We start from the raw sequence: 23,066 nt of genomic DNA, 5'->3' as shown, positions 1-23,066 counted from the left end.
TGCTGCTTCCCACTAGCTGTCTATTTTACGTTTGGTAGTGTATATATGTCCATGCCACTCTCTCACTTTGTCACAGCTTACCCTTCCCCCTCCCCACATCCTCAAGTCCATTCTCTAGTAGGTCTGCGTCTCCATTCCCGTCTTACCCCTAGGTTCTTCATGACCATTTTCTTTTCTTAGATTCCATATATATGTGTTAGCATACGGTATTTGTTTTTTCTCTTTCTGACTTACTTCACTCTGTATGAGACTCTAGGTCCATCCACCTCACTCAGCCATAAAAAGAAACGAAATTGAGTTATTTGTAGTGAGGTGGATGGACCCAGGCACTTTTATGTTGGTATAACTTTCAGTGTCTTGGACATTGCACACAGCTGTGAGATAAACTAGCTATGATAACGACCTGCTTGCATATGGGCAAGCGAAGGGTACTCTGAAGCACAAAGACCAGGCAGCCCTGTGAGTTTCTTAGTTCTCTATCTCCAGCCCCAGATCCATTCCCACACATTCAGCACCATCCAGTGAACAGATCCATTTGCTTAGATATTAACGTTTCATTTCTTAATTCAGAAACTCTGAGTCAAGTCTTAATGAATGAAGTTGGATTGTGAATAAGATAAAAATGTGAGTCAAGAAGCCGACGCCACTGGCTCCTCTCCTAGCTAAGGGAAGGACTCATCTCTCTCTCTCTTCAGAGGGAGAAGAGTTTAATGGAAGTGTTGGCTGGACTAGGATAGATCAGTAGAGCTGCAAGATCTCCCGTGATGCTTGTCATTTCCTTTGCCATCGTGTGCTGTCTGCAAGCTCGTGGTGGAACCCAGCTAACACAGCACTGGAGGTCAAGGAGGAGAAGAGATGAAGGGCTGCTGTGGGGTCTCAGGTGAACCTGAGATGCAGATGCTCCGCCACCCGGGAGCATTTGTTGCATTAAAGACACATTCTCGGGCACAAGTGGCCTCATGGTGTGTGGTGCAAGTGACTGATGGAACAAAGTGACTTTGAGGACCCTGCTCCTCTGCGATTGCAATGGACCTGAAGCAATGAGCATGAAAGCCCTCCCCGCCCATCCCGAGCCTGGCCCCCCTCAGCCCCTCCCTCCCCTCCTCTCTACCATTAACATATACCAAGTCCTAAGGCTGATTTCATCCCCCTTTGTGGTAGCCAGTCTCCAAGGTGGTCCCCAATGACCCCTGCCTCCGGGTAATCACCGGGAGGTAGTCCTCTCCCCACCGAATGAGGATGACCTGTGTAACCAATAGGATGTTGCAGAAATGATGGAGTTTGACTTCCAGTGCTAGGTCATAAAAGACATGACAGCTTCGGCCTTGTACTCTCTTGGATCATCTGTTTTTCTGGAAGCCAGCTGCCATGTCACGAGGACACTCAAGCAGCACCAGGGAGAGGTCCGTGTGGCAAGGACCTGAGGCCTCCTGCCAACAGCCAGCATCATCTTGCCAGCCGCATGAGCGAGCACCTGAGAACACATTCTCCAGCCCCAGTCAAGCCTTCAGATGATCACAGCCCCAGCCAGCATTTTGACTGCAATCTCATCAGAGACCCTGAGCCAGAACCACCCAGCTAAGCTGCTACTGAATTCCTGACCCACAGAAACAGTGAGATAGTAAATGCTTACTGTTTTATGTCACTAGCTTTTGGTGTAATAGATTATATGCAGCAATAGATCACTAATATGGCCTTCCAAGTGTACCACCGTGTCTGTTTCCACAGGAAACTGATTTTGTCCCTCTCAGGAAGCCTTGTCAGTGTCTCAAATGGATGGTGTTCTCCTTTCTAGAATATCAGTAACTCCTGATATCAAAATCTCCTGCCTGGTAATTCAGAGGCAGAAAGCTGCCTTTCTGCTGCTCCTCTCCTAGACCATCTGCAACCACAGCAGCAAAGTAAACACTCACGTGTACACAGATGCACGTGCACACATATACACCTGTGCACACACGGAGCTTTCTTTTAAACCTGAAAAATCACTCAAGTGCTGGGAATATGAGCTTTTATTTCCAGGAAGGACCAGATGCTCTGCGTGCTCTGAGGACAGTTTTCTCACACTGTCACTGAATGGGAGACGGGGGGCAGGCAGCAGGGCAGGCAGCAGAGGAGGCTGACTAGCAAGAGTGGGTTGATGGTCTTTCTCCTTTGCCGGTCGTTAAAGTCTGAGCTGGGTGAGCGCCAGCAGGAGAGACAGTCACAGCCACCAGTCCACGCGGTCCCACATTCATTTAGATATTTCAGAATTGAATTTTCCCCTTTTATTCTCTTTTTCCCATCCCATTTATCACCCTGGGTGAGGGGGAGGGTCTTTGGTAAGGCAAAAACACAGAGACTTCATGAGCATAGTAGCATGTCCCAATTATGCAAGAGGCAATCAATAGAGTATAAAAGAAATATTTCCTCTTGTAGATGCTCTACTGGGAAGAATCTGGCAGATGAGAGGCCTCCACTTAAGGTATAATTAAGTACGTGCAGCTCCTTCCCCTTCAGGATCGGGGCCAGGGAGAATGCTTAGAGCCTGGAAGGGCTTGCAGCATCCTTCTAGGCTAGAGTGGGCCCTGAAGGCAGAGGCAAAGGGTAGAAAGCATTCAGAGGGGGCAATATAGGAGCTCGGGGAAGAAGAGAAACCGAGAAGAGAAGCAACTCCCAGATGCTTAAACAGAGTACATCTGTATGGGCTGCAAGATGCCAGGTGGGAAATAATGTTTCTCCGTCTTGTTAACTATACGCTCACTTTTTTTTTTTTTTTTTTTTTTTTGCTGCACTGTGCAGCATGCGGGATTTTAGTTCCCTGACCAGGGATCGAACCTGTACCCCCTGTATTGGAAGCACTCAGTCTTAACCACTGGATCCCCAGGGAAGTCCCACTATGTGCTCACTTTTGATTTTGGCCAGGGGAGTCTACCCGTCTATCTTTCCACACGAAAGGTTACCTGAGTGCTAAAATATTCTGATCATGTGGCAAGTAGGGTCATGGAGGTCCCTCTCTAGGGAGAGTCAGGGCTGATCATAACCACAGGGAGATGATGTTCTCCTGATGGGTATCAGCAGTGTGGAGGTCAGACGCCATATCTCACTCTCCCCTGCCCTGGATATCCTCCAGGACCAGGTCCTGTCTCTCTGGTCATCTTCAGGTATACGACTTCCCTTGCTGAGCTCATCCTTGACTATAATTTCACCCACTAGCTCTGATGAATCCCAAATCTGGGTTCCCAGCCCTGGCCTCTCGCCCATGATCCATCCTTGATTTCAGCTGTGCATGGACTTTGCTTGGTGACTGACCCTCAACGTGTCCAATTTAGAATTCAACTCCACAAAGACGTCTTTTCTCCACGATCGTATTCCTGGAAGTAGTAGCCACTTGGGAAACTTGGAGTCAGTCATCTCAACCCTTCTTTCCTCAGGCTCTAAATCCACCCTGCCAGTGGGTCCTGAGCTCTTTCCCTTTCAACCGTATCTTCCTCATGGTCAATGACTTTCCTGAGCTCATTGCCTCTACCTTTTTCAAAGTCTCATTGTGACAGGCTGGGGATGCTCTCTTCTCTTTCTTTTCTCACATAATCCCCCACCTATTTCAAGGTCCGAAGCAAGTACCCCCATTTCCTGAAGGCTGATCTGACCTCTCAAGACCACATGTGTCTCCTTTCTTGAACTTCTATTCATTTTATTTTAAAAGAAGTTATTGAGGGTCTGCTGAGTACAGAGGCTAACTGCTGAGGGCACCACAGCAATGAAGTCCCTGGCTGCAAGGAGATTACAGTCTAATAACCATCAAGCCAATTAATTACTCTTTGTTTTCTCTCTTAGTTGTGTTTCCTCAACCAAATTCTTAAATAGCCAGAACTGTGTCTTAAGCATCTTTTGTAAAACCCATAGTGACTGTTAGACTACAGGGCCAGTAACAAGTTCTTACTAAGTACTTGTTGGTTATATGCCAGATGCGTAGCAGAATAAGACTAGAGATACATGGCAACTGCAATCCTTATCTAGAGATACAGAGAAGTATCTTTGGTTAAGGAAAAAAACACATCAAGAAATTAAAGAAACCACACCGTGTTTGAATGGTATTTTACATGTTTAAACAATAATTCAATTTAATTTGACAAATTAACTCAATTTTTTTTTCTTTTTTCTTTTTTTTGGCTACACTGCGCAGCATGCGTGACCCCACTTGCCTGACCAGGGATTGAACCCGCGCCCACTGCAGTGGACACACGGAGTCCCAACCACTGGACCGCCAGGGGAGTCCCTAATTTTTTAAAATAATTATTGATGAGTCATTCCCCAAATTCCATAGTCACAAAATAATAGTCACATTTTAACACTAAAGAACTAATATAGAGAAATGATTTATAGCACATTAATAATTTGAAGGGATTATTTGGAATATCCTAAGAGATTTTACAAGATAGAAATAGAAGCAAATTGAGAAGCAGCAAATGCAAATTTTTAGATAAAACCATTCTGTCCTATTAAGAGTACTGCTAGCATCCAAACACACAAGGCAACCATGCCATCCTCCCAGCAAGGATCTGCTGGAACCAGGGACAGAGTGGGCTCAGGTAATACCAATATGTCCTTTCTAAGTGTACCCAGGAAAAAGTCTTTTGTGAATCAGAAGTGGAGGAATCTCATTTCTCCAAAATGTAAAACTATTTTTGATATAAGGGAAAATAGGGAGATATTTCACTCTTCCAAGCCTTAAATGAGTATAGTTTTGATTCTTTGTTCAGGGGGCCTAGTATGGATCTCAACTGAGATGTCCAGTTCAAGGAATGTATGTCACTCAAGCCCAGAAGGGAGCTTCACGTGCTGAACAGAAGCTCAAGAATTCACAGTCAAATGTTAGTACCAGACACATGTTTACCGTCAACCTTAATTTTTCAAAAAATTCTTACTCACCTGCCAGAATATGCTGTCTATCGTGTTTCCAAGAAAACCATCGCGACCTTCTGAAGACACCAGTTTGGGGCCAAGAATTGTCATGAATTCATCAAAATCCACCTGACCATCCCCTGGAAGGAGAAGATATAGATACGAGTTGAAAAGTAGCTGAAATTGACCTACTGTGCCCAATGAAATAAACATCTCCATGCTTTTCTCCATGGCATGACCTCAATCAATGAAAAGCTGAAAGCATTTCTGAAAATTGGGCTTCATTCTTAAAGTACCAAAAGAAATACGAGAAATTGGCAACTGTTAGTACCTCTAATACCACATATTCCTAATCATCTGTCAGTATTTGTGTCTAAATGCCCAACCAACACCTCCCACTTAAATGGCCACAACTTCACACCTGCTGTACCTGGACCCCAAATTGCCCAGCTGTACAGGAGAGAAATCACATCTTCGTCCTTATCTCTTCCTTCATCCTTGTCAATCACACATAAATTTAGTCATCAAGTCTTACTGATTTCACTTCTTAAATACCTGTGGCTGCTCTACCTTTTTCATTAATCCAATTGCTAGTCCATTTCCAAAAAGACTGTGGTGGGAAAATGCTTCCAAGAATGAGTGTTCCTAGTTATAATTACAATGTTACTAGTAAAATGGCTTTTGCCCTCATACTCTCACCTCCACACTCTCTTCCAGACAGTTGAGTTTACTTCCCCAAAGCATACGTGACCGTGCTTTGTTCCCCAAAGCATATCTGACCATGCTTTATAAACTTCAAAGGCATCTTTGACCACAAATAAGGAAACCATCTCAGGATGGTATTCAAGTCCCACTATTCCTTTTGACACGCTTTGCTTCCCACCTCTGCACAAAATGCCATGCTCTTTCAGAGCTCCATACGTCTATACATGCTGTTCCCTCCATCCAGATGGCCTTCCCCATTTGTCTACCTGGTGATCTCTAACTTGGTCTATACAATGGAGCTTAAATATCGTGTTCTCTTTTTGTATTTTTCCTGACCCTTCCTCATCTCACTAGACGGAGTTGGGCACTTTCTTCTGTCCCTTCTCCTAATTTAGTGTGCATCTATTTAGAACAGATCACCCTATATCTCAGCCACTAATTTGCACACCTATCTCCCACCTGGATTGTGAGCTCTGCAAGGCCAGGGACCCAGTCTTCTTTATATCTGACACCATGGTAGGCACTCAGTATGCACTTAGAGAATGAATGATGTCTCTTGCTTGTTTGTTTTTCCTTTGCTCAGTTCAACATGCATTGGATCTTTCATACTAGAGCCGACACTGACCAAAGGTGAATTTGAGCCAAATTAGACAAAATTAGACCTTCAGGGTATTGTCTGAGCCTCAGTGACTCATTAGTGTGGCATTCTGCACCCTCAGGACGGCTCGGGAGGGTGTCTCCACCAAGAGTTCACCACATCTTGGCCTCAGGCAGGGAGGACAGTCCAGGTGTCCGCATACATGTTTACCAAAGTGCAGACACATCAATCCACTCCTGGAGTGCAATCGCCTTCCAAGAGCCTTCATTGGAAACTATTTCCAAAAGCCAAGCAGACGTCATCATCAAGACGTCAATAATTCAGAACAGACAGTCCAGGAACAGATCCCAGTGTAGATAAAACTTCCCAGAGGACAGGGGAAGCATGACAAGTCAGTAGGAAAGGGAAAATTAAGCCACCAAGTGGGGTGGGGCAGTCAGTGGACTACTGAGAGTAAATTAATGTATCTCTCTCACCTGTCAGCAAGACGAAAGGATCCAAAACTTCTCCTTGGCTGGTCATCATAAAATGGCTAATTCAAGCGACACTGAGTTCGCATCTTGCCTTTCAAATGAGCAAATACTTATAAAAAGAATACTGCTCAATGCTGGCAGAGATGCAGATAAGAGATGGACGCATCTCTGGGTATATTCGCCCAGATATTGACTAGCAGTATTCAAGATGCTGTAACATTCTGGTTCTTTTGTACCTCACGACTTCACTTTTACAGAAAAAGACAAAGCAAGGAAATGATCGTAAATGCAGACCAAGATGTTTGCCCAAAGATAAGTCATCCAGTATTTGTGAAAGTGGAAAGTTGGAAGCTGGAGGAAGATGAGAATGGCCCAGTCTTGCTGGCGTTCACACTGAGCGAGAAGCATGAGGCTCCCAGTCTCGGACAACCACGCTTGTTCTATCCACGCGCTAACCCCCAGCTCACCCCAAGCCACTCCCACTAGTCAAAGCTGGTTCTGGATGGCCAAAAAGTCTCAGGCCAGAGGGGGCATTCTCAAGAGAGAGAGCATCACCTTCCGTGAGATGGAAAGTGATTCTTAGGGGACCAAAAATAACTTAGATATTATGGTTTGTGGCCCTAACGTCACAGTGTATAAACAGATATACATACAGTATATCGGTGCCATTATAATAAAATGCCGTGGGGTTAGGGCAACTAGGGAAACAAGTTTCTTAAAAGGCACCTGAGTGGGGGGGGGGGGGGTAGAACAAGAAGGAGGAACAGGACAAGAGGAAGAAGAAGAGGAGGAAGAGGAAGTAGTTCAAGAAACACTGGACTAGATAATGTCCCAGGTACTATGGTTCTCCTTCCGGGGCCCTCTCTCTGGGATGTTGGTCTATTAGCAGTGGGCGTCGTCCCACGCGTCTGTCACCCAGGGCGAGGTCCAACAGTTGATAAAAGTTTAAAAGCTCGAGGGTGTGGATCATTTTTTTTTTTTTACAAAGACCTCATGAGTAGAGAATGGACTTGAGGACACGGGGAGGGGGAAGGGTAAGCTATGACAAAGTGAGAGAGTGGCATGGACATATATAATATATACACTACCAAATGTAAAACAGATAGCTAGTGGGAAGCAGCCGCATAGCACAGGGAGATCAGCTCGGTGCTTTGTGACCACCTAGAGGGGTGGGATAGGGAGGGTGGGAGGGAGACGCAAGGGGGAGGGGATATGGGGTTATATGTATACATATAGCTGATTCACTTTGTTATACAGCAGAAACTAACACAACATTGTAAAGCAATTATACTCCAATAAAGGTGTTAAAAAAAAAAAAGAGAGACCTCATGAGACCTTAACAAAAATATGTCCACCAGCTGGGCCACACCAGCTCCCACCCCTTGTGTAGTAGGCACCACTCTCCCCTGGGAGTCAAATGGGATGGGGTAGGGGGTCCACAGGACGTAGCAAAACACCTGCTTCTCAGCATGAGGCTGTCTTTAAACAATCTACCTTCCAGGTAGGAGGAGAGAGACCACCCACCTCTCCAAAACCTCCCCCGCCACCCCTGGTGATGGGAGAGCAGCGTGTGGAACTGGTGCATTTCAAGGGTCCACACTGAACTCTGGTCAAAATCATCAGGGAGCACTCACGGATGGTGCCCTTGGCTGAGAACAGCAAACCCAAAGCTGACAAGCGGAAATGATGCTTCTAACTACATCCTGGCCTCAGTGAAGGGAGCAGCTTATTCACTACTCAGATCCTTGGCCAGGGGGGAAGTGCTTGGGTTGGGGGGCAGTGCTCAGGGCCCCGTGGCAGTGCCAGCTGTAGCGCTGGTGCACGGGTGGCCTGGTAGAGCCTTTCTGCTACTTGGAGGAGAGGTCTGGCTCACAGGAGGATTTGCTTCTAGCTGTTAAGCAGATGACATTTAGAACTTCAGGTCTGTTATTGGTCAAAATGTGATTCTCCCCCAACCGCCCCCCCCCCTTTTTTTTTAAAACTATCATTGAGCCAAGGGAGATTCCTTGCATGCCCATAGTTGGATAAATAATCACGGTGGGGCCCCCTCACCTATCTCTGTCTCTCTTGGGATCTTCTCAGCTCTGGCTCCTGAGAATGTGTGTGCATTGCACATTTTCTGCAGACCTTCAGTACACAAAGACTCCTCCTTTCACATACACAGCTCGACATCAGACCTGCCAGCAGTACAAGGTTCTATTCAGATTTAGACTGAGGAAAAGCTGCCTTCAGCAGATCCTAGTTTGAAGGACAAATAGGACTGGGGACACCCCACAAGCTATCAGTGCTGTTCCCAGAAGTCTGACCCCCATGTCCCCACCCTCTCCCTGCAGCCATTCCAAGAGAACTGAGATGAATAGAATGTCAGAGAGCAGTTTCTCCCCAAGTCCCTTGAACAGAAACCAGCCCCAGGCCGAGGCAAGGTCTGGGAAGTCTGATGATGATCTTGACATCTAACATACTTGAGCAGTCACCATGCCGTGGCATCATTTAAAGAAATCGCCACACCCTAGTTCATTTAAGGCTGCCAGCGGCCCATTTTACAGATGAGAAAACTGAAGCACAGAGAGGGTCAGTAACTTGCAGAAGCTCACACAGGGGAGCAGAGCTGGGATTCCAAACCCAGCAGGCTGCCTATGCTTTTGCTGTCTCTCAGGAGGCCCTGCGATGTGTGGCTCTGTCAGAACACTATCCCCTCTGGTCCCAATGCTCCCTGGCTGGGGAGTGCTATGGCTGCCTGGCACACAGAGGCGAACTGAAATCTAAGTTGCTCCTTTGGGTCTCAGGTCAGCTGCTGGAGGTCTTTCTTAAGCATTTAAAAGAATGACAATAGGTAATAGGAAATACTGATTGAACATTTGCGATATGCCAGACACTGAACTCAAGGCCTTACATATATTATTGTTTGATTCTATCCCAATACTATGAAGAGGTTCCGCCCTTCCACATTTTGCCCTTGAGAAAATTTTGGCAAGAAGAGGTCAAAAGGAACTAGGGCAAGGCTGGGATTGACCTAGTAGGTCAGCAAGGGATCAGCTTGGAACCCCTGATGCTAACCCCTGCCTTGCAAAGCCTCCCTCTGTGTCAGAGGCCCCAGCATAATTCCTAGCCCAGGTTCATATCTCTCTTCAAAGTTTGAGAGTTTAATATGTTTTCCTATCTGGGCCTCTGGGAAGAAATTTAGTAGGAATTTGGGAGGATGGCCTTTAGGGGCAATTAATGCAAATGAGCACTGCCTGAAAGCGATTTGTCCTCTAAACTGCTATTCTGCCTGCAGTGAGGGTCTCAGTAATTCTCCTTGGATGGTCAATATTCTGAGGACCCAAGTCTCTCACATTCAACCCTCCAGGCACCCTCTCCCACCAAAAAGAATTGGTTTGACGAATGAGGCCTGTGCAGACCTAGCAGCATGACGTGAGGCTGGCATTCTGGACTCACAGTCCCCTAAAAACAAAATCGGTATCTTCCCAGATTCCCCAGCCTTTCACAGAATGCAGCGGTTTCCGAATGCAAAAACTTTATTTGGTTAAATTGTTTTAGGAATCTTGAACAGGCAAGTAAGTGCAGAGTGAAAGAATGAAATTCACGCCTACGGGGCCTCAGTCCCCCTCCACAAGCTTCCAAATATCATGATCCACTTAGCAAGACACGCGGGAAGCTAACCTGCCCGGGACTGCGTCTGACTGCTTCCCACTGCTATGTAAGTCAGAGTAATGAACTTGAACGACGGCAGGAAGCCGAGGGAGGGCCAGGACTGCACAACATTCGTTAAGACCAACCAGCTGAAACTTTCACCAAGAGGTAAAATAACAGTAAAAAGCCCTGCAAAATAAAAGGAAGGAAAGGCATATACAGAAAAAATGATGGGCTCAGAAGGGTAATGAGGAGACAGATTAGGAGCAAGAAGAAATGTCTGCCCGAGACTCCGTTCAAATCAACTGACTCAATTCCAAAGGCATGCCTACGAAGTAGCAGAGGAGCGGGCGATGTACGGTGGGGCAAGAAAGAGACGAATAGACACAGGCTTACCTTCCGAGAGGTTGCAGTCGGAAACGTGGGACAGAATCAAGTGGGAGCTGGGACTTACCTAGAAGCACCAAGCTAGGGCTCCAATTAGGAAATTCTCAAAGGCTCGGCAGTGAGCCCTCAAGGGAGGGAAGGTTCTAACGGGCTGAAAGGGGAGATGAGGTGAGCACCCTGAACAACGTGGGGCCCCCAGGAAGGATGGAGGGTGGCTGGAGCAGCAACCACCCTCCCTTCACGCTGGATCGAGGGTTCCTATGGGAAGAGAACAGGATGAGATAAGCACTGCTGGTCCTCGATGCAGAGTCAGTGGAAAGGGTCCAAGTGGGGAGTAAGAGCATCACCCATCACCAACACCATCCAGTGAAATTCTTTTGCCTAATGCTTCAGCCTCTCATAAAGTGTTAGGGACTGAACTATACCCAGATTCATCGGCTGAAGCCCTCACCCCCCGCCCCCCCACACCACCACCAAGTGTGACTGTATTTGGAGACAAAGACTTGGAGGAGGTAATTAAGGTTAAATGAGGTCATAAGGGTGGGGCCCTAATCCAATAGGACTGGTGTCCTTCTAAGGAGCGGAAGAGACACCAGGAGTGCAAGCACAGAGGAAAGACCATGTGAGGACACAGAGAGAGGGTGGCCATCTGCAAGCCAAAGAGTGAGCTCCCACCAGAAAGCAACCCTGTCAGGACCTTGATCTTGGATTTCCAGCCCCTGGAACTGAGAGGAATAAATTTCTGTTGTTTAAGCCACCCAGGCTGTGCCGTTTTATTACAGCAGCCCGAGCTGACTAACACATCGAGGTAGGGAAGAACAATGGGCTCTTGGGAAACGTGGTGCTTTTTGCACTGTTCCTGTGAGTTAGAGCCTAAAATCGAGATTTATGGGACTTCCTTGGTGGTCCAGTGGTTAAGACTTCACGCTCCCAATGCAGGGGGCATGGGTTGGATCTGTGGTCGGGGAACTAAGATACCGCATGCCACATGGCGCAGCCAAAAAATAATAATAATAAAAATTTTTAATAAAATAAAGTAAAATAGAGACTTAAGAGTGCCATTTTGATAACCTGTTACAGTCTATGTAAGAGGCGGGAGAAAGGCACTGGAAAGACAGAGTTTGAGAGGAGAAGCAAGCATGAGAGGGGTGCCCTAGATAACAGGGGAGACCAAGATTCAGCAAGGGGCTGGCAGTTAGCCTCCAGTAGTGTTGAATGCCACAGGGGAGACAGTAGGATGAAGGCTGAGAAAGGGACATTGTAAGGATGATAACTGGACCTGAGCTGGGGGAGGGGGCAGCAAAACCAAGCCCTTGTCCCAACAGCAGCACCTGAATTTTTACAGAAGAGGGGCTCAGGAGCAGCGCCTTGGTTGGAAGGGGTCTACAGCTCTTCGGGTGGGATACATATTAGAGGGATCACACCCTGGATCACTGGGCTATGGATTGGAGGCATCTCAAGACCCACCCCGAAGTTCAACAGCTCACTAAGAGATTCTCAGGACTCAGCATATAGCATATAGTCCTACCCACAGCTATGATTTATTACCATGAAAGATTAGAAAGCACAATTATCAAAGAGAAAAAGGTGACCGGGGTGAAATCTGGAGGAAACCAGGCACAAGTTTCCAGAATTCTCTCCCAGTGGAGTCAAGAGGACATGCTTAATTCCGCCAGCAACGGGCAGTGGCAACATTGGCGAAATCCCGTCCACCAGGAGAGCTCATAAGAGTCCCGTTGTCCAAGGTATTTATTGGGGGCTGGTCAGGTAGGCAATCTGTCCCTGGCATGGACTAAAAGTCAAGACTCCCAGAAGGAAAGCAGGTGCTTAAACATAAACCATATTGTACGTACAGTTTAGGTACAGTGAGCCACTTGTTTCTTTTAGGAATGACGGGGACCCTCCCCAAATCCAATCTCCCAGACACCAGCAGAGGGCTAACCTTGCAAGCAGGACTTTCAAAGGATAGCCTGTTGTGTTAACTCTTTTCTGAACACACCTCTACCTTCATTCTAAGGTCTTGAGTCATCGAGCCAAGACCACGGAAATCTGGGGAAATCAACATTTACACCTAGAACGGGAATAGATGCAGAGTCCCTAATAATAGGCCTCGCAGTGACTGGTGACACAAGGGACAGTCTTCCTAGATCCGAGAGGCTTGACTCTGTGCAGCAGCTGGCTTGGCCATTCTTCTGAAAGGACTAGCACAGTCTCTCCAACCTCTGCTTCTGCCCACAGAATTTTACATACATCAAGTCCTCCTAGTTCCTGAACCGCCCCGTCCTCAACACGTCGGTCAAAGCGTCACCAAGGCCCAGACAACCCCAAGCAGTGCACCTGCCTTCAGCATCCCGGGAAGCCTGTTTCCCATGAGAGCTGAACGTTAAGCAGAGTTTTTACATCTATTATATAACCCAGAGTAACAGAAAAGATGTTTTTACTTCCACTTTACCTCTGAATGGGAAATAGCAATTGACCACAGTAGAACGAGAAAGTCGAGCTATAGGCTCATCCAAGCCTGGTCTGCTCTGAGTAAGCCCAACCATCCTACCTCCTCTCTTATTTTCTACATGGGGATACAGGCCATGAGTAAGGGTGAATATAAAGGAGCACTTTATTTCTTATTCCTACTGCTCTTATGCACACGTCTCCCTCAGGGATCCACGTGGAAGAGAAACTGTCAAGACAAGACAGACCACGCATCTTACTAGCGACAAATTCACCTTCTACTCCAGCAGCTGCAAGGTCATTTCTAAAATTCAGAGAATAGTTTTGACTTAAAAGTTTCTGATCTGAAATACATTACGGAATAAGTTATGAGAAAATGGATGCTGTGACCACAGAATAATCTTGACTTCAGGATTAAGAAGAACAGATACTGAGCACATTTTCATGGACCTGTTGGCCATCTGGATGTCTTCTTTGGAAAAAAAAAATCTATTTTGTTCTTTCCATATTTAGATCAGATTGTCTGGGGTTTTTTGGTTAATGAGTTGGATGGTGTTGTTTAAGGGTACAGACTTCCAACTAGTGGAGAAATAAGTCCTGGAGATCTAACACACACTAAGCGATTATAGCCAACAAAACTGTATTATAAACATTAAACTTGCTAAGAGCATAGATCTTAATTGTTCCCAATATTAGAAGAAAATAATTATGTGACATGATCGAGGTGTTAGCTAACACTACTCTGATAATCATACTGCAGTATAAATGTATCAAGTAAAAAAAGAATGAAGATAATTTCTAATGTGTCTTCACTCAACTTTCCGTTAAAGAGTCCATGAAACTAGAAAAAGACCAAAAAATCACAGAAGTTCTAAAAGCTGAGGCTACCCGTCAACCACTTGAAAAAAACCTGGGGAAATGTTTATCAACCACAGCCTCGGTGAAGCAGATGGAGAAATAAAACTGGTGGTCTGTGCAGGCTGCACTCTTGGCAAAGAAGCCGCAGCACCTGCCAAAAAGTGGTAGGAAGAGCCATGAACCTCATACCCAGTCCTCCCCGAGCTCAGAGACCCAGACTCTGCAAACCTAGAAACTGAGGCAACCAGGTCCCAAGCATGTGTGCCTGGGCTGCTAGGAAGTCTGGCACCTTTTCCTCGTCTCTTGTCATCCCTTTTCTCTCCTTCTCTGGTACCTCCCTTTCAACCTCCATTTGTATCTACAACCCCAGCATATCACGCGAGTAGAAGTTCCAGCACTGGCCAGCATCACAGTGCAGCCTCCAGTCTCCATTCCCTAAGCAGGACAGAGACAGTAGGAACCCAGAGTGTAATAATTGTTGGGAGTTATAGTTTTTTAATATGACGCTTCTTGATCATGATTCTTTCACCATAATTCTCAGATTTACAGAAGTGGCAAGTGGAAGCAGAATAACAAACTCTGTCCAGTATTCTTTTGCTGAATACTTACTAGCCACCAGAAACTACACAAGGTACTGCGCACGTCTACCCCATAACTGGATATTCTGAAACGCAAGTGGGAAAAGAACGTGGTCAGTGACACCCACACATGCTGATGGTTGGCCAATGCCGAGACCCAGGTCTCCACGTTAAGAACTGAAAACTAAGGGAAAAAATTGGGATTAGTCCAAAAGAGAAGAGAAACATTATCCTGAACACCCAAAGAAACATGTACTCCCCTAAGTCACTCACTATTAGAAAGAGAAGAAAGCTTAAGGAACACCTGCTTGTATTCTCACTATGACAGATGAAAACAGCCCTATGCAAACAAGAGGTTGTACAGACATAAGAGGATGAGGTGAAAGGCAAGAGGCCAAGACGTGAATGGAAGGAAGAGGGACCCGGCTTCAGTGAGGAGAAAATGTGAGGACACCAACAGTGCTCTAGCAAAGTCAAGGTCTACTTGGGATCCATTGGCAGAAAACTACAACTTCTAACTCAAGCCAACAAATAGGTACCCAAACCCATTATGGGAGAGCCATTGTGCTAGGTGTGGGCATGCTGAATGAATGTGGAGGACATCATCACTGTCATCTAGGAAATTAGAGTTCAGCTGGGAAGAGAGAAAAACAAGGCATCACGGGTGTGTGTCGACTATAAAAGGGGTAGTGCTACAAAGGCCAAAAGCAGAGAAATTCGATATGGTCTAGGACAGTAGTCTCCAAGGTGGGAGCAAGGCAAGGGATGCTCAAGAACACTCAGCATGGTGCCAGAAAAAGTATCACAAGCTCCATACTTATCTTTTTACTTTTTTGGTATGTGTTATGAGTTCCGAAATATATTAGTAGAGTAGTGCCTGCACGTAATATGATAAATAAACAGGGAGGGGAGGGTGCACGAGCTGAGAAGGGCAGAAAAGAGGGGTCACTGTGTACTGGCAAAGCCAAAATCTGCACATTATGAACTTGCTACTTATACACTCCTACTTGGTATACTCCTTTGTCTGTTACTTAAAAGCAGTGTATTAGTATATTAATTTTACGTAGGCAAACATAAGTGCTATTTGGAAAATATAATGTCATAATATGTGGGGGGAGGGGAGCAATTGCAGTAGCAGTAATAAAAGTAGCCATTGCAGCAGCAGCAGAGACAATTATAGGAATAACCTATAGCTCTAAGTTATTCTAAATAAAGACAGAGGGAAATAAGAGAGAAATGAAATGATGAAAGAGAAGATGATAGAGATGAAAGACAGAAATTCGAGACTTGAATTTCACAAGGAGGAAAAAGATGAGAATACTCAAACATACAATAACAAGAGATTTTCCTGAGCAGAGAGAGAGAAAAGATTTTGATGTACTATCAGTCAGTAGCAGATCAGGTGGACAAAAGTTAATAATGGTTGTCATTTATTAGGGCAAGCTGCAGGCCAAACACCCTGCTTAGATATTTTACCTAAGGGGCCACATTTACTTCTCACGACAACAGTGAAAGATAGAGATTGACGTCCCCATTTTACTAAAGCATAGAGGAGGTTCCCTTATTAGGTCACCTGTATAAGATTATGCCATTAATTGTAACAAAATCCAGATTTGAACCCTGATTGATCTTGACTCCACATTTGCCCTTTCCTTTTGGCTGTGTTGCCTTTAAAGATGGTAATTTAAGTAATACAATTGCAATGACTATATCATCCGTCACATACTGAATGCTGTGGAAAACAAAGGCTACACCTCTCAAAACATTTGTGAAACATTTATAAATGTAGGGTTACATGCAAGATAACAGAGAGAACATCAACGAATTCTCCAGAGCTGAAATGAGCAGGCTACATTCTCCTACTCAAACCCAAAGAAAGTAGGACTTCATAGTAAACACTTAAGGAGAAATCCCTAAACCTCTCTGGAACGGAAAAACACTCTCCTAACCAATGAGGAATACAGTAAGTCCCCTACATACGAATCTTCAAGTTTCAAACTTTCAAAGATGCAAATGTGCATTCACATGTCCAATCACGTAAGTTAGTTCGCATGTCTAGAGTGCATTGTCATGTGCACGCATCCTCTACAAGTGGTTGTGCTTTTGTGTACTTTACTGTACAGTACTGGATAGAGTACTGTAGTACAGTATCTTTATTTGAAGCCAGCTCTGCAAGAGGACGACTTCATTGAACTCCTTGCTATGCAACACAAGGAGCTTACTAATGAAGACCTGATGGAATTGGAGGCCCAGAGAAAGGACGAAGAGAGACAAGAGGAAGAAGAAATAACTGAAGAACTGAAAAGATTCATGATGCAGGAAATGGCAGTGCAGTTTTCTTTATTTGAGGAGGCACTGTTAGTTTTTGAGGCACAGGACCTGAACGTAGAACAGTACACGAAGGTTGCAGCAACCATTCAGCATGCAATCCAGTGCTACCATGTCATCTACAACAAGGACAAAAGAGCTACTACCCAGACATCACTGGATCTTTTTTTCAAGAGGGTTGATATAATTGAATCCAGCAAGGGACCAGAACCTGTGCCATCAATGTTAGGCGTGAGTGAAATTGCAGTTTGCCCTCCATCTCCTGTTGCTGACGATCCTTCAGCTCTACCATCTCCCCCCTCCTCCCCCTCCTCCAGTCAGTAACTCGTCTTGCCTGTTCACGTGATACCAGCCCCTGTGTGCCAGCCGTTGTACTGTACTACTGTACTTTTCAAGGTACTCTACTGTAAGATTAGAAATGTTTTCTTTATTTTTTGTGTTTGTTTGTTTTTTACATATTATTTGTGTGAAAATTATTATAAACCAATTTATAGTATAGTACTATATAGCTGATTGTGTGTTGGGTACCTAGGCTAACTTTGTTGGACTTACGAACACACTCTTGGAATGGAACTCGTTCATATATAGGGAACTTACTGTAAAACTTCGAGGTAATTTTTAAAGAAAATGACAATAAGAACATTACATATCTCAACTATGCAGGTATCAATCAAAGCTGTCCTCAGAGGTAAGTTCAAAGCATTAAAAGTAATTTCATCATTTTAAAAGATGGCGGTGGGGGGAAAGGAAAGAAAACATTCAAAGAAACATTTAGAAAAGAAGTTAGACATAAAGATAATAGGGGTAAGGATATAATAAAGTTGGGGTAGGGGAATAAACAAATAGATATGGTAATTATTGTACTAAAAAGAAAAGAGCCAATTCTTCAAAAAAACCCTACAAAATATAAAAATTACTGGCATATCAAATTTAGAAAGAATCAAAATTACAACTGAGAAAAGATATGTAGCAATGAATACAGAAGAAATAAAAATCATGAAATATTTTTTGTATAACTTAAAGCTAATATTTTAAAAATTGTTTTGAAACTAGAGCTTTTATTGACAAAGAATAATTTACCAGATAGAAAAGCAACGGAATGAGATTTAATAAGTAGAAAAGTAATTTTTAATAAAACCTGAAAAGCTTCTCAAATAGGAAAAATCACATCTGAGTTTTTTCAAATTTTTGACAAAAAGATACTCCTCATGTCATATAAACTATTCCAGGATGAAGAGAAAGAGGAAGTGTCATTAAAACTCTGATAGCAAAATACACAAAAGGAAAACAACTGGTGAACCTCACTTATGGATACAGACAAAAATCCTAAAGCCTAAGTTGGAAAATCTCATTTAAAATACACTAGGGGACTTCCCTGGAGGTCCAGTGGTTAAGACTTCACCTTCCAATGCAGAGGGTGTGGGTTCAACCCCTGGTCGGGGAGCTAAAATCCCGCATGCCTTGTGGCCAAAACACCAAAACATAAAGAAAACAAACAAACCCAGAAGCAATATTGTAACAAATTCAATAAAGACTTTAAAAATGGTCCACATCAAAAAAAAAAAAAAAAAAAAAAAAAACCTGGGGGCTTCCCTGGTGGTGCAGTGGTTGGGAGTCCGCCTGCTGATGCAGGGGACACGGGTTCGTGCCCCGGTCCGGGAAGATCCCACATGCCGCGGAGCGGCTGGGCTCGTGAGCCACGACTGTTGAGCCTGCACGTCCGGAGCCTGTGCTCCGCAATGGGAGAGGCCACAACAGTGAGAGGCCCGCGTACCAAAAAAAAAAAAAAAAAAACCTGAAAAATAAAAATACACTAAAAGCATAGTGTACCATAGCCAAGTACAGGTTATTCCAGGAGTTGAGTACAACTTAATATTAGGAAAAATCAATTAATACATTAAATCAAATCAATAGATAGAATTAAAAAGTGGTGATCTCTATGGATATTGCAAAGAAGCTGAGTTAAATATAATATCCCTTCAGGACTTTTTAGTACTGGGAAAAGAACAATACCTCCTTAAAATTAAGAGTGATTGATCTTAAGACGAGAACAGATATCCTCATACAGGAAGCAATCCCCATTCAGATAAGCGAGACTCTGGGTGCTTGCTATCATTTTCATTCAATATTGTTCTCAAGGGACTGGCCAATATTATGATGAGAAATGAAAGTGAGAAATACGACCTCAGAAATGAAGACAAGCTTATCAACATTCAGAGGGCAGAGTGATTGTCTGTCTAGGAAGAACAACAGTAATTCTGCAGAATTTAGTAACAGTGGCTAGGCACCAGACACACATTTAAAAATCAATAGTTTTCCTGTGTGACAGCAATAACCATTTAGAAAACTTAACAGAAAATAAGAGCCCAGGGACTTCTGAGCCTGCAGGCAGCAGCATTATCCCAACCGGCTCTCGCTCCCAGCTTCCTGGCAAGTCCCCTCTGCTGTGGGCACAGGCCCAGGCAGGCAGGGCTCCCAGAGAAGATGGAGCGAAGGTAGAGGGATGGTACAAAGAAGGTAGAGAGGGTCTGCACTGCCCAGGGGCTAGCAGAAAGGGGGCCTGCCTCACCTGGGAGGCTCCTGAAGAAAGGACCTCACCTGTGTACATGAGCAGGATGGAAGGCAGGGTGGTTCCTGACCCACTGACTCCAAGCACTTGGAGAAAAATCTGCTCTGTGGGCTGGGGTCTCCCTGCTTCTGTGTAGGGAAGCCCCCTGCAGCCTCAGAGGACAGGCATTTGTTCTCTGCTCAGCCACAGGATGTGAGCTGGGGCCTCCTTCTCCCTGTAGCTTTTTTCTTTGTAACTTAATTTTTATTTTATATTGGGGTATAGTTGATTCACAGTGCTGTGTTAGTTTCAGATGTACAGCAAAGAGATTCCTTTTTATGTATATATATATATATATATATATATATATATCCATTCTTTTTCAGATTCTTTTCCCATCTAGGTTATTACAGAATATTGAGTAGATTTCCCCATGTTATACCGTAGGTCCTTGTTGATTATCTATTTTATGTATAGTAGTGTGTATAGGTTAATCCCAAACTCCTAATTTAACCCTTCCCCCCACACCACGTGTCCCCTTTGGTATAACCATAAGTTTGTTTTCAAAGTCTGTGAGTCTGTTTCTGTTTTGTAATAAGTTCATTTGTCTCATTTTTGTTAGATTCCACATATAAGTGATATTATAGGATATTTGTCTTTCTCAGTCTGACTTACTTCACTCAGCATGATAATCTCTAGGTCCATCCATGTTGCTGCAAATGGCATTATTTCCTTCTTTTATATGGCTGAGTAATATTCCAGTGTGTATATGTACCACATCTTCGTTATCCATTCCTAGCTTTGCCACCGCCTGAGAGGCCCTGACTTGGCTGCCAAAGGATGACAGAAAAGCATAGTCAGGCAAAGAAAAGGCAGCTCATGTCAGGGAGTATGGTGACAAAGAGGGGGTGACCAAACTGAGCCTTTAGAGCACTAGGCTCCCACTGAATTACAGCTGGAGGAGGAAGACCTTGACCAGAACTTAGAGGAAAAAGAAAACAGAGAGGAAAGAAATACAAGCTCTCAGCGGAATTAGAGCACAGAAAAGAGTCTCAGGAACTAAAACGTTTGATTTCCAAAGATGCAAATTCAAAGATGCACTGAAAAAGCGGGTGGTGAGTGTGGAGGGATGAGGCAGCAGCCTGGAAGGAGAGAAAGGCTCATGGACGTGGAGCCTATATCCCTGAGACTTCAGGTAGGAAGGACAGGGGTTCCAGATAAAGAATAAAAGAACAGATGGGGGACAAAAGCTCTTCATGATAGCTAGCTAACATCCATTGAGTTTTGTATCTGCCAGGCACTGCATTAAAGCATCATGAATTAACTTGTTCACAGCACACCTATAAACTAGATCTTTTTATTACTATCTCATGTCCTAAATCAGCAAGCAGAAACCAGGGGAGGTTGTGCCTGATTCACACTGGTCAGGCCTGGCTGGGTGGAGTCTAAATGTGGGCAGCCTGACTCCAGGGACCAGGATTTTAGCCACAAAGCCAGCAATGATCAGTCAGTATGTAGTGATTAAGCAATGAGAAAATGATCCCCATCTAAAAAGGAAAATCTCTAATTTATAACCACAAGGAAGAGACAAAAAAACAGGCTTAAATTGAAAATGGTATTTAGGACCCATATGAAGATGCAATTTTATTTATATATGTATAATATATATATGTATACACACACACACATATATATATAACTACACAATTTTAGTGAAATATTTTAAAAGCCTCTAAGGAAAATGGCAAATAATACCATGCTTCTTGATGAAAAGATTACTGTAAAGATGTTAATTCTTCCCAAACTAATTTATATGTTTAATGCAATTCCAATAAAAATCCTTATGGAATTTTTTTTGAAGATTTCCCAATGACTCTTAAGGTCGTTTGGAAAATCAGCAGGCAAGAAAAGCTTTAAAAATGATTAAGAACAGTAATGCTATAACAAATAATAAAATATATTACAAAACTACAATAATGAAAAAAGTACTGAATGGATAGGAAATAAATAAAACAGGACGATTCAGAAGTAAGATACAGGAAATATAGATAATAAACACAAACAACTGAATAGAAAATAGGTTCACTTGACAAATGGTGTTGGGAAGATAAGTTAAGAATTTGGGAATAAAAATCAATTTTGCTCCTCACTTCCTATTTTACTCTAAAACCCTAAAGAAATGTAGAGGAAATATGCAGGTAAAATGGGGAAAAACTTTTCTAAGCTTCAAATCAATGCAAGAAAAGCAGAAGAGTAAAGATTCATATACTTGATAACATACTCCTCATGTTAAAAACATAAGCGACGAAATTAAATATTTAGCAATAAACTAGGAAAACTGTATGCAATGAATTTGACAAAGGCGTAATACTGCTCAAATACAAAGGAATTCATTAAAAGACATAAATGCTAAAGGATGCAAATAGATAATTCACAAAGGAAAAATACGATTGTTGAACATGTGGGAATGTTCAACTTCAGTAGTATGAAAATAAATGCAAATTAAAGCAATAATAAGATGGCATTTCCCACATCCCCAGTACGCGAAGATTTTATTTCTAAGTGAGAAGACAGTGTGCAGTCTGCCGAGACTCCTCATCCCCATTGATGGGAACAGGACTTGGCACCGCCTTTCTGGATATTAACTTGGCAATGCCATTTAGATAAAATGTTCTTCTTTAATGTTCTTTTCCTTTGATTCCATAATTTCTTTTCTGGAGTCTGTCCTAAGGAATTAATCAGAAATTTGGATAAATATCTCTGCACCATGTTGCTGACCATGGCATTATTTATACTAATGAAAAATGGAAAAGAATAAAGACTACAAATAGGAAATTAAAAATCAACACCTTACCCAGACATAACATATGAGTCTTTTCTTCTAAGCAAGTAAATAAAATAATTGAAATAATATTTTCCTGTCCTTTCTATGTGGCATCCTATTGTGAACATTTCACATGTTATTAAAGATCTTTAAAATGTAATTGGTCATATAACACCTTACAGGGACCCATAGTTTTCTCAATCAATCCCCTATTTTCAGAAAGTCTGAATGTTTCTGTAAGAGCATGTAATACGGCTGTAATAAAAGAGTAAGTTATTTCTCTTGGTTAAGGCTTTTAAGGGTCCATATAAAATAGTGGGTTTTTAAAAATTTTTTCTTTTTTTTTTCTTTTTTTTTTTTTTTTTTTTTTTGCGGTACGCGGGCCTCTCACTGTTGTGGCCTCTCCCGTTGCAGAGCACAGGCTCCGGACGCGCAGGCTCAGCGGCCATGGCTCACGGGCCCAGCCGCTCGGCGGCATGTGGGATCCTCCCGGACCGGGGCACGAACCCACGTCCCCTGCACCTGCACCTGCAGGCAGACTCCCAACCACTGCGCCACCAGGGAAGCCCTAAAATAGTTCTTTTTTAAAATTTAATTTTCACTTTGTATCGGGGTATAGCTGATTTACAATGTTGTATTAGTTTCAGGTGTACAGCAAAGTGGTTCTGTTATCCATATACATATATCCATTTTTTTCAGATTCTTTTCCCATATAGGGTTCTTACAGAACACTGAGTAGAGTTCCTATGCTCTACAGTAGGTCCTTGTTGATTACCTATTTTATATATAGTAGTGTGTATATGTT

At 43.6% G+C, this 23,066-nt stretch overlaps 1 protein-coding gene across 6 annotated transcripts in view; it reads right to left on the bottom strand.

Moving 5' to 3' along the window:
• Positions 1-23,066, bottom strand: part of CALN1 (calneuron 1) — a 467,601-nt gene that overhangs the window by 163,160 nt on the left and 281,375 nt on the right. For all 6 annotated transcript variants that reach the window (XM_067014154.1, XM_067014155.1, XM_067014151.1 and 3 more), the window contains one exon: positions 4,909-5,021. In XM_067014154.1, the coding sequence (XP_066870255.1) occupies positions 4,909-5,021 (113 nt within the window). The remainder of the gene's footprint in view (positions 1-4,908; positions 5,022-23,066) is intronic.

Source organism: Kogia breviceps, chromosome 14 (assembly GCF_026419965.1).
Source record: "Kogia breviceps isolate mKogBre1 chromosome 14, mKogBre1 haplotype 1, whole genome shotgun sequence".
Lineage (NCBI taxonomy): Eukaryota > Metazoa > Chordata > Mammalia > Artiodactyla > Physeteridae > Kogia > Kogia breviceps.
The sequence above is the reverse complement of the archived record's forward strand: the minus strand, read 5'-3'. Positions and strand labels throughout refer to the sequence as shown.